Source organism: Lithobates pipiens, unplaced genomic scaffold (assembly GCF_037356315.1).
Source record: "Lithobates pipiens isolate NorthernLeopardFrog02 unplaced genomic scaffold, aLitPip1_a1.2 Scaffold_8, whole genome shotgun sequence".
Lineage (NCBI taxonomy): Eukaryota > Metazoa > Chordata > Amphibia > Anura > Ranidae > Lithobates > Lithobates pipiens.
The window spans coordinates 594,215,304-594,227,914 of record NW_027507903.1 but is presented as its reverse complement, the minus strand read 5'-3'; the positions used below and the strand labels follow the sequence as shown (position 1 = coordinate 594,227,914).

At 44.0% G+C, this 12,611-nt stretch overlaps 1 protein-coding gene across 1 annotated transcript in view; it reads right to left on the bottom strand.

Annotated features, from left to right (window-relative positions):
• Window positions 1-12,611, bottom strand: part of LOC143961246 (complement C3-like) — a 659,302-nt gene that overhangs the window by 225,234 nt on the left and 421,457 nt on the right. The window contains exon 24 of the mRNA XM_077470481.1: window positions 6,119-6,322. Within this exon, the coding sequence (XP_077326607.1) occupies window positions 6,119-6,322 (204 nt within the window). The remainder of the gene's footprint in view (window positions 1-6,118; window positions 6,323-12,611) is intronic.

Here is a 12,611-nt window from a genome sequence, read left to right as displayed (position 1 = left end):
TGGTGTTGAGTTGTTCTCTGTACGGTCAACCCAGAGGACACGGGGGCACTCTTTACGTCTAGAGGAAAAGAGATTTCAGCTTCAAGTACGGAAAGGTTTCTTCACAGTTAGAGCAGTGAAAATGTGGAATAGACTCCCACCAGAGGTGGTTCTGGCCAGTTCAGTAGATTGCTTTAAGAAAGGCTTGGATACTTTCCTGATGGTACATAATATAACTAGGTACTAACATAGGTAAAGTTGATCCAGGGAAAATACGATCGCCTATTGGGGGATCAGGAAGGAATTTTTTTCCCCTGCTGTAGTAAATTGGAGCATGCTCTGCTGGGTTTTTTTTTCGCCTTCCTCTGGATCAATTGTGGGCATAAAATTGGGTATCTGGATTGTACGATTATTTTTTATTTTATTTATTTGTTTTTAAGGTTGAACTGGATGGACTTGTGTCTTTTTTCAACCTGACTAACTATGTAACTATGTAACTATATAGGATGTTTTAGACAAAAATGAAAAATTGTATTCGTCAGATAAGGCGAAAAGAGAGTCAAAGCGTATATAAAGATAAAATAACAACATTCTTGAGGAGGGAGGGGAAGGGGGGGAAAGGAGAGGGAAAAGAAAAAAAAAAAAAAAGAAAGAAGAAGGTGGGGGGGAGTTTATATTTAGGCGTAGTGGCAGGAGGGAAGATTAGGCAGTGGGGAAGGGTGAACAGCGGCCTGCGCTGTATGAATATCTCAAGTGTAAAAACATAGATTGCTGACAGAGAATCGGCAGAAAATAATACTTAAATAGACGATTTGTATTCCTGAGTATCTTTAAAGGCTAGCCATTTTGACCAGATTGAGGTGAATTGTAGCATTCTTTCTTGCGAGATACTGATAAGCTCTTCAATAGTTTCAATAGAGGTGATCCTTCTAAACCATTCTTTTTTCGTTGGGATTGAAGTTGACCTCCAATGGGAGGGGATGCAGTGTCTAGCAGCGTTTGTCATTATCATCACTAGGGATTTCAAGTATCTTTTTGAGGGGATTGTGTTGTGGTGCAGTAGAAAGTGGGCTGGGTCGAAATCTAACGGTTCTTAGGTTATAAATGTAATGGTTTCATGAACCATTTTCCAAAATGGTTGGATATGAGTGCAAGACCACCATATGTGGAATAATGATCCCACTTCACCACTGCACCTCCAGCACTTGTTGGAGATCTGGGGGTTGAATTTCTGTATGGTGCTGGGTGTTCTATACCATCTGGTTAGAATCTTAAACCCGCACTCCTGAGTAGCGACATTGAGTGAGCCTTTGTGAGCGTACATGAAAATAGTTTCCCAATTTTTATTAGTGAATGAAAGGTTGAGGTCGTTTTCCCAAGCTAGACAGGATGAGAAAGAGAATTCTAGACCCTCGTCGAATAATGAGTTATAGATAATTGAAATATTGTGTCTTTGAGGGTGCATACCTGAGCAAAGAGTTTCAATGGTCTTGGGGGGCTTGGAACTCAGAGTTGTCAATACTTCCGTGGAGAGAAAATGTCTTATTTGAAGGTACGTCCAGTGGGAGATTAGTCTCGGGTCGTTGTCTTTATTGATTTCCTCAAGGGGAAGAGGTTTCCCGTTGTGTAAGAAATGTTTGATCAGTACATTTTTGTGGGGCCAGTTTGCTAAGAAAGTTTTTTGTTTGTTTCCCGGGGGGAAGTCGGGGTTGTCCCTAAGAGGCGTTAGGGAACTGATCCAAGGGGTGGGGTCACTTTTTTTATACGTGTCATGAAATATTGCTAACGTGGGACCGATAAGGGGATGAGATTTAATCTCTTTTGAGTGGTATTTGGGGCTTATCCATGGAAGATGACTGATAGGGAAGGGGAATTGGGCTTGTTCTAGTGATACCCAATCCTTGATAGGCTGGTGTAAATTCCAATCAACTATACGTGTGAGCATAGCTGCTTGGTGGTACTTTTTCAGGTCCGGGAGGGCAATTCCTCCTTTGTTTTTTAGGAGAATTAATCTTGTGTATTTGATTCTAGGAGGTTTACTCCTCCATATAAAGGCGGTACACGCTTTGCGAAAGGCGGCAAAGAAGGAAGATGGTAATCTGATAGGGATCGTTTGCATAGCGTAAAGGAATCTGGGAAGAATAGTCATTTTTATCAATGAGGCCCTACCAAACCATGAAATATTGAGGGAGTTCCATCTTATAAGGTCCTCTTGTGAGTCTTTTAGTAGGGGTAGAAAATTAAGTTTGAATAGGTCAGTTAAATTTGAGGGTATTTCTATCCCAAGATAGGTAATATGTTTAGGAGACCACGTGAATGGGAAATTTTGCTTACACAGTTCAACATCATTGGAGGGTAAGGATATGTTTAGTGCTACCGATTTGGAGTGGTTAATTTTTAAATTGGATATTGATTGGAACGCCTCAAGTTCTTGAATTATATTAGGCAGTGAAATAAGGGGTTGCGATAGAAAAAGTAGCATGTCATCTGCGAAAGCAGCGATTTTATAGGAATGGTCTTTTATTTCAATGCCTTTTATGTCCGGATTGGATCTGATATTATTAAGAAGCGGCTCTAGGGTGAGAACGAATAGTAGCGGGGACAAGGGACAGCATCCTTAATGATGAAGTCAAGAGCCAGTCTGAAGAGAAGTTGTCCCTCAAAGGTATATGGATCACTATTTGCATGGAAGTTCCACAGACCAGCACTTTAGCCAAAGAGACCTACACATATATACTGGCAGGCTAATCCTGTGAAAAGCCAGGAGGCTGCTAACAGACCATTGCAGCTAAAGTTTAATGCCACAGAGATCCATTCCATGTGCTCAATGATCTGAAGGTCATTGTCAGCAGTGGTAAGCTACCTTTTAAGTGATTTGAACCAATCAGCCATGATTTGGCAAAGTAGGATTACAGTCAAGAACAGATATAAACCAGGACCTGACAAACATAATTCTAGATAGGGTCTCCAACTAAAACAGATTTTTTTTTTTTTTTTTTTACAAAATCCTTACTAAACAGGTACAGAGACAGCAAGAGATTTGTTTGAGTAAACAGACTATCAGGGCATTACCAAGCCTTGTACATTAATAACTTTAAGAGTAAGGACAAGGGAAAAATCGTTGAGGACTTAAGAGTCCTATGAGACCCAATGGCAGAGAGAGCATTAGTATAAGTGAAAGGCTGACCTCAAGCTTCAAAGTGGTGTGCAATGCGTCAATAGAGCTGAAATGGTGTTCTTTATTTTGGGAGTAATACCAATCACACATAGTTAAAGCTGAACAGTCAAAGGCTTCCTTAACTTAGAATTAGATGGAGTCTACATGGTCGTTGGCTCAGAAGCTGCAAAGGCCTTAGGTAAATCAGACGTAAATGGTGCAGTAGCACACTTGTAGCCTCTCTTCTTAAAGTCTGAAAACAAGTGGGTATTCTGAGGCATAAAGTATAAAGTAAATTGGGTATTCAGAGAACCCAGCCATACCCAACTGAGCGAAAAGGACTCACTCTAAAATCAGACTACAGACATTGCCATGAGGGAGTAAGCTACAAGCAGTTTCTTTCCTGTTAGAAAAAAGCATGCTGACCTGGTCTGCCCCCCTGTGTCTAGAATCAGGTATGTTGCAGGTGGTAGCAGAGTAAAAATGCCAAAGGTGACTGTTGGATTGAATTCATATAATACTTCTGGTATTTGTTCCTGATTGAGACTTAGCCTCAGTTGAAATGAAGCACATGCTCAAGCTCAGACCCACCTGCTGTGATAGGTGTGATTGCAGGCTTCAAAGGGAATAAGAGCTAGCTAGACGGCTCAGGGCTAATAGAGACACTGACCATAGTGGACAATACAGCATGCTTCCTGAAGAATGGGCAGACATAGACAAGGCTCTCTCTCTGTTCGCTGCACACAGCCTCTCATGAGGCTGTGGTTCTGCTAACCTGATGATTCACCCATCTTGAGGCCTACTCTGGGTAATGGCTCTGGCCTAAACCTCATGGTGAAGGCCCTCTCCTGGTCTGACGGAGGACCGTATGATAAGTATCTTTCATATTCTTGTATTATATGTTCTGATTGTATGCTTTGTGATATTGTAATGTCTTTTTAATACTTTATGTTAGCTTTCCTAATTTCTTGGGAAATAAATAAGATAATGTTTTGCTAGCAGCAATGTGTGTTTTCATTAATAACTTTATATCAGTATGCCTAGTAGGGTTTTATAAACTAGATAGCTATGGGAAGAGACAAGTTAAGAGTAGTTTATAGAGTACTCAATGTCCTTCAGTGACCAAGGACACTGCAGGCAGGCAGCATGATCAGTTTACAAACCATAGTTTCATAAAATTCTTTTGCAGCAAGAGGGGAAAGATACTTCCTTGAAGCTGGTGGGAAATGGTCAATAATGGTGCCCAATAAAAATTAGCAAAATCCTATTGCCCAGCCCAAATTTCCTACTCACTTAATGAATATTCAGAGAAAGGGCAAGTGTAGCAGCAATGCTAGAGGCTCTTGACCTGAAAAATGCTCTGCAGAAAACTTAACCGGAACGGTGTTTGGAAAGTGCAGATCTCAGCATCCAAAGGGTCACTTTCAAGCTCAACCCAATATTGTCCTGTCCAGCAATAAGGGACCAAAAGCCAGGCTGGAGATGATATCACCATATAGCTGCAAGTCAGTGAATAAAACCACCAGCAGCAGCTGATGTTGAATTTTGATTGAAGAAAAAAAAATAGCTAGAAGAATCAAATGTTCATCTTTCCAACAGAAGTGCTGAAAAAAAGAAGCTCATCCTCTTAGGACACGAAAAAAACAAAATGAGGTATGCTGGTAGTAGGAACTATACCCTGGGCTGGCCTTCAGTAGCTTTGTTTGCCAGTTGCAAATCCTCCTGTAGGCAACAGTATACCCGAAGGTTTAGGACTTTCTATTTCCCTCAATGGATAAGAAAGAAAAGATTGTATAATCCTCCTCTCTGTAAACCATACAGAATATACAATATCTCACAAAAGTGAGTACACTCCTCACATTTTTGTAAATATTTCATTATATCTTTTCATGTGACAACACTAAAGAAATTACACTTTGCTACAATGTAAAATAGTGAGTGTACAGCTTGTATAACAGTGTAAATTTGCTGTCCCCTCAAAATAACACAATACACAGCCATTAATGTCTAAGCCGCTTTCAACAAACGTGAGTATATCCCTAAGTGAAAATGTACAAATTGGGCCCAAAGTGTCAAGATTTTGGCCATCATTATTTTCCAGCACTGCCTAAACCCTCTTGGGCATGGAGTTCACCAGAGCTTCACAGGTAGCCATTGGTATCCTCTTTCACTCCTCCATGACGACATCACGGAGCTGGTGGATGTTAGAGACCCTGCGCTCCTCCACCTTCCGTTTGAGGATGGCCCACAGATGCTCAATAGGATTTAGGTTTGGAGACATGCTTGGCCAGTCCATGACCTTTACCCTCAGGTTCATTAGCAAGACAGTGGTTGTCGTGGAGGTGTGTTTGAGGTAGTTGGAATACTGCCATGCAGCCCAGTCTCCAAAGGGAGGAGATCATGCTCTGCTTGATATAAATCTACTGTATATAACAAGGTTCAATAAGGGTTTCACATGGTGTATCAGTCCACTATATAATATAGGAGGAAGTGTAACAACAATGAAACAAGATAAGATAAAAAAAAGTAAATTAAAGTCAATTTATGCTAATTAGAGTCCATAAAAATTAAAATGGATTCTGCAGCTCCACCAAAGAAACAGAAACCACTCTCTAAACAAAAAAAGAAAAAGCACAAGGGGGTGTCAATCTGAGTGCAGTATTAGTACATACCTTTATTAAAACAGCCATTTGGTGACATGCATATATATGCTTATCTGTAGTATAGTTACACGCTCCACGGTGACTCTACACACTTTCTGGTCGGCTAGTGAGCAATCCTCCTTTCATCACACCACACATTGGTTGCAGCTATTGGAGTGTCTCCCTGGATGGAATGTGCCTGAGACTAGTATACTACTGACAAGCGTATTTATATCTATTGATGTGAGTCACCAATTGGCTGTTTTAATAAAGGTGTATACTTATACTACACTCAGATTGGTGTCCCATGTGCTTTTCTTTTCTATAAACCTCCTCTTACCACTGTTGATAAATTGTAATGCTTGCGCTCTGCGATCCATTCCTATCCTCTCCCATTGATTGGTGGCATCCAGATAATGTGTTGCTATCACTCCGGGAGACATCCTCATCATATTCTGTTCTCCACAGCCATGTGGCATTATAATTAAATGATTCAAATTGGCTCCGTCAATGGCATCTGCCACCATCTGACTGATCAGGGTTCCTGTTTGAATTAATAAAGAAGCAGATGTTAGACAATTATTCACAACGAGTAAAAATGGCAGCGTTTTGATAGATGCTTGAGAGTTAAACCACATGACAGCCTCTTCTATCTCTCAGGGACTCTTGTAAAATCTTTGCCATATGTTCCTGGATTTGCTCACCAGCTGTGCCCATTATTTGAAGAAAGAATGTAACAGGAGGAGCTGGGACCCACAAAGCAGGGTGAGAACATCTAAAAACCCCAGGTGTACAGTCAGACATTATGGCAGGGAGATCCTACTGTTGAAGTATCCAAGGCATATACAGAACCAGAGGTTGACTTAACCTATTGGGTTAACTTTTAAATGGACTCACTGTTTAAAGGAAAATTATTTTTGGGTACTTTTATATTTTTTATTAAATGTATTTTATTAACTGATTGTTTGGCATTTTTAATTGCATTCAATTATTTTTTTAATTGCATAAAATCTTAATTTCTCAATTAAAGGATGAGTTAGTTCACCTTTAAGAAAAATAATAATAAATGCACATATTTTTGCAGGAAAAAAAAATAGCATTTATTATTTTTTGTCTGATGAGACTGCACAGCATTACATCCACTATGCCAGGTCATCTGAGACCAGGTGACAGATGCACTCCATAGGAGTCGGAAGTGCACCGCTAAGGTAGTGGACCCTAGGACTGACTGCTGTGGGTTGTACCCAGGAAGGTTCAGGATGCACGTCTACTGGATCACTAACACTAATCCCAGTGGGGACTAGAGCATAGATTCCCCAGGGCACGGAGTCTAAGCCCTTGTACACACGGTCTGAGAATCCGACAACCAAATCCGTTGGAGTAATTCCAACGGATTAATTCTGGAAGAGGTCCGGAAGTGATGTTGCATACACACGGTCGGACAAAGTTGTCGGAAAATCCGATTGTACATAATGTGATAATGTTATTTCGTTACGATGGGACTACGTTCAGGCTAGTAGCCAATAGCTTTGGTCTAGGAATTTGACCTGAGCATGTGTGGCACTTTGTCCGTCGGAGTAGGCTACACATGATCGGAGTATGTCTGATTGGAGAATTTTGGCGGAAAATTTTACCGGCAAGTTGGAAAAGTTGGTCCGTCGGATATTCCGACGGAAACAGTCCGATGGAGACCACACACAGTCGGAATATCCGACAAAACGGTCCGATAGGACACATTCCTTCGGAATCTCCGACCGTGTGTACAAGGGCTAAGAGCCAGCGGGTGTTCACCAGAGCCTCTAGTGGTGAGGTTGGACTGCGCTGCAGTCTGGCTACAGGTCGCAACCCCTAGGGTCTCACAGCTCACGCCCATGGTAGACTACAGGAGAAGGAAACAACAGGCTGGAACAACAAGGATAATAAAGGGATAAGGCAGAGGTCAGGGTGACTAGCAGATAGGAACAGCAGAGTACACGCCAAAGGGTCAGGGTCACAGGCAAACATGGATAGTCGGGGACATGCCAAAAGGTCAATGGATACATAATGGATACACAATGATTGATCAGCACCGCTGGCTTGCAGTGCACAGGTTAATATAGGGTTCCCTGATAGGGCCTGGGGTGGAGCCATGCTTAGAGGAGAGGTTATAAAAATAGCCAGGTGACAGTGGCTGGCCTCTTTGTCTGAACACATGAGGAGAGGTAAGCTGACAGAGAAAGATTACTGCCTAACCATGACAGTACCCCCCTCCCCCTTACGAGGCCCCCCCTCCCCCGCCTGGGCCCAGGCTTAAATGGAAACTCCAGATGAAACCTCCTCCAAAGACGAGGCGCAAAGATCTCAGATGCAGTGATCCATGACCTCTCCTCAGGACCAAACCCTTTCCAATGTACAAGATACTGAAAGAATGCCTCTACGGCATTGGGAATCCAGAACTTGGCTAACCTTGTACTTTAGATTATCCTCAGAGTCCGGAACCAAGGTAGGGAGAGGACTTATTGAAGACTAAAGGCTTTTTAGGAATGGGTAAGGGCATGAGAACTCTATGAGGAGTCTGAGTAGAGTCCACCAGACCCTTAAAGATGAGCTGGACATCCAGCACAGGACCATCAGACTGGGCAAGGGTCAGTGGATCCCTGAGGTCAGGTTGGTTAGAAGGTGACGTGTGACAAGAGTCAAGCTGGATAGCTGAAACACAAACAGAATGCAGAGATCCCTGAGAAAAAGATTGAAAACCCCACCTGGCTGAATGAGGCAGTCTATCCAAAGGGTGGATTGAGCCTCTTAAACAGGTTTGAATGGACGTAGTAGCATTAGGGTGAGCCCAGGTTACATAGGGTCCTGAACAAGAAGCAGGAAGCTCACTGGGCATGGGCTGGACTAGCATAACTGGTGCAGAGGCTGACTGAATAGTATCGCCAGGTTTAGTGACTATCTTAATCGCATCACAGGGCGTAGCGACTGTGGAACTTGTGGATAAGTTAGCATGGCTGTGTGTCCAAGGGAGTTTAGGGACAGGCAAAAGTAAATGGTTATGCAAACTGGAGTGAATAATCGGTTCAAGTTCATGGGTGGGCTCCTCATTCAGAGTGTCTCAAGATCTAGAGAGTGAGTGCATCAGTCCGACTATTGTAGGACACATCCCAGAAATTTCTTTATACAGCTGGAAGAGATACTGGGATGGGGGCAACAGGAAGTTTCACTTTTGGGGTTACCTTGAGTAGGCAGTAAAAGCAACAGGAGGAACCCCAAGCCAGGATCTGTCCAGCAATCCAGTCAATGTGTGGAAAATGGAGCCGTAACCAAGGAAGACCTAATTTGATAGGAGATGAAGCCTTAGGTAAGACAAGGAAGCATATTCACTCCTGGTGGAGTGTCCCTACCGACATCATAACAGGGAGGGTCTGGAATCGGATAGTGCCCCCTGGGAGAACAGTGTTATCAATGGTCAAGACCACCAATGGCGTAGTAAGGAGCAAAAGGGTAAGTTTCATGGAAGATGCAGTCAGGGTCACAAGCAAACAGAAATAGTCGAGAACACGCCAAGGTCAGTAACGGAGGCAACCGTAGAGCACACAGCAAGTAGGAAACAGGAAGCCAAACACACAATGGATACACAATGGTTGATCAGCACCGCTGGCTTGCAGTGCACAGGTTAATATAGGGTTCCCTGATAGGGCCTGGGGTGGAGCCATGCTTAGAGGAGAGGTTATAAAAATAGCCAGGTGACAGTGGCTGGCCTCTTAGTCTGAACACATGAGGAGAGGTAAGCTGACAGAGAAAGATTACTGCCTAACCATGACAGTACCCCCCTCCCCCTTACGAGGCCCCCCCTCCCCCGCCTGGGCCCAGGCTTAAATGGAAACTCCAGATGAAACCTCCTCCAAAGACGAGGCGCAAAGATCTCAGATGCAGTGATCCATGACCTCTCCTCAGGACCAAACCCTTTCCAATGTACAAGATACTGAAAGAATGCCTCTACGGCATTGGGAATCCAGAACTTGGCTAACCTTGTACTTTAGATTATCCTCAGAGTCCGGAACCAAGGTAGGGAGAGGACTTATTGAAGACTAAAGGCTTTTTAGGAATGGGTAAGGGCATGAGAACTCTATGAGGAGTCTGAGTAGAGTCCACTAGACCCTTAAAGATGAGCTGGACATCCAGCACAGGACCATCAGACTGGGCAAGGGTCAGTGGATCCCTGAGGTCAGGTTGGTTAGAAGGTGACGTGTGACAAGAGTCAAGCTGGATAGCTGAAACACAAACAGAATGCAGAGATCCCTGAGAAAAAGATTGAAAACCCCACCTGGCTGAATGAGGCAGTCTATCCAAAGGGTGGATTGAGCCTCTTAAACAGGTTTGAACGGACGTAGTAGCATTAGGGTGAGCCCAGGTTACATAGGGTCCTGAACAAGAAGCAGGAAGCTCACTGGGCATGGGCTGGACTAGCATAACTGGTGCAGAGGCTGACTGAATAGTATCGCCAGGTTTAGTGACTATCTTAATCGCATCACAGGGCGTAGCGACTGTGGAACTTGTGGATAAGTTAGCATGGCTGTGTGTCCAAGGGAGTTTAGGGACAGGCAAAAGTAAATGGTTATGCAAACTGGAGTGAATAATCGGTTCAGGTTCATTGGTGGGCTCCTCATTCAGAGTGTCTCAAGATCTAGAGAGTGCATCAGTCCGACTATTGTAGGACACATCCCAGAAATTTCTTTATACAGCTGGAAGAGATACTGGGATGGGGGCAACAGGAAGTTTCACTTTTGGGGTTACCTTGAGTAGGCAGTAAAAGCAACAGGAGGAACCCCAAGCCAGGATCTGTCCAGCAATCCAGTCAATGTGTGGAAAATGGAGCCGTAACCAAGGAAGACCTAATTTGATAGGAGATGAAGCCTTAGGTAAGACAAGGAAGCATATTCACTCCTGGTGGAGTGTCCCTACCGACATCATAACAGGGAGGGTCTGGAATCGGATAGTGCCCCCTGGGAGAACAGTGTTATCAATGGTCAAGACCACCAATGGCGTAGTAAGGAGCAAAAGGGTAAGTTTCATGGAAGATGCAGTCAGGGTCACAAGCAAACAGAAATAGTCGAGAACACGCCAAGGTCAGTAACGGAGGCAACCGTAGAGCACACAGCAAGTAGGAAACAGGAAGCCAAACACACAATGGATACACAATGGTTGATCAGCACCGCTGGCTTGCAGTGCACAGGTTAATATAGGGTTCCCTGATAGGGCCTGGGGTGGAGCCATGCTTAGAGGAGAGGTTATAAAAATAGCCAGGTGACAGTGGCTGGCCTCTTAGTCTGAACACATGAGGAGAGGTAAGCTGACAGAGAAAGATTACTGCCTAACCATGACAGTACCCCCCTCCCCCTTACGAGGCCTCCCCCTCCCCCGCCTGGGCCCAGGCTTAAATGGAAACTCCAGATAAAACCTCCTCCACAGATGAGGCGCAAAGATCTCAGATGCAGTGATCCAAGACCTCTCCTCAGGACCAAACCCTTTCCAATGTACAAGATACTGAAAGAATGCCTCTACGGCATTGGGAATCCAGTACTTGGGTAGGACAAGGAAGCATATCCACTCCTGGTGGAGTGTCCCTACCAACATCATAACAGGGAGGGTCTGGAATCGGATAGTGCCCCCTGGGAGAACAGTGTTATCAATGGTCAAGACCACCAATGGCGTAGTAAGGGGCAAAAGGGTAAGTTTCATGGAAGATGCAGTTTCCCAATGCAGGAAATTGCCAGTGGCTCCGGAATCCAGATGTGCCTAGACCGAACGAGAGGAAGCGGCGTCATGAAGGAATACAGAAAGGAGAAGACGAGAAGGTGAAGGTGATATCTCAGGGTCTAATACTCCACCTTCCAGATGTATTAGCCCAGAGCGCTTTTCCAGACGAAGAGAACAAGGGTCACGAAAATGACCTTTGACCCCACAGTAGAGGCGCAGGCCCAGTGTTCTCTGCCTAGCGTGTTCTTCATGAGATAACTTGGACCGGCCCAGCGGCATAGGTTCCTCAGCAGGCAGGGGGTGCTCCTCGGATCGAAGAGAAGGGACAGGGAGCTCAGGCTGCCTAAAGAACGGGGAGTGCTGGAGTCTTTTTTCCAGGGCCCTCTCCTGAAAGTGAATATCGATCTGGTTACACAAGGTGATGACACCGTCCAGATCAGCAGGGAGGGATCTTCCTATTAATTCATCCTTCACTCTATCAGAGAGGCCATGTAAAAAGTTTGCAACTAGGGCCTCATTATTACAGCTCAATTTAGCTGTGAGGCTAGAGAACTGAAGAGCATACTGTCCCACAGAAGCAGACTTTTGACAAAGACGTAAAAGAGTAGAGATGGCCTTGCGGTTCGCCCGGCGGTCGGCTCACAGTGAACTTTGCTCGTTCGCGATTCGCCAAACCGGCGGACTTATGGCGCTGTTTGCGGTGGACATATTTGTTTACATTGTGAAGAATTTTGACGCATGACACATCCATAATGGGGTACAAGACAGCCAATTGAGACATTTCAGCACATGGACATACCCCCTACCTTTTAAATTTTACATTCTGTCTTTTGTCAGTGTAGGGAAAGGACACTGTGTGGAACAGGAACAGTCAGTCTGTAATCACTATCTATTACTATTAGGTCCACAAAAGTCCTTTTATTTTTTTAAAACATTTTTTATTAAGTTTTCAACATATAAATGTTACAATTACTGTCATGTAAAGCAAGACAAAAAATAAAGAATAAAAGAGAGTAAGCAGACTCCATTCCTGGTATCGTCACCGCCATCTAGAACCTGACCAACCATGAGAAGTATATATTTATCAGACCTTA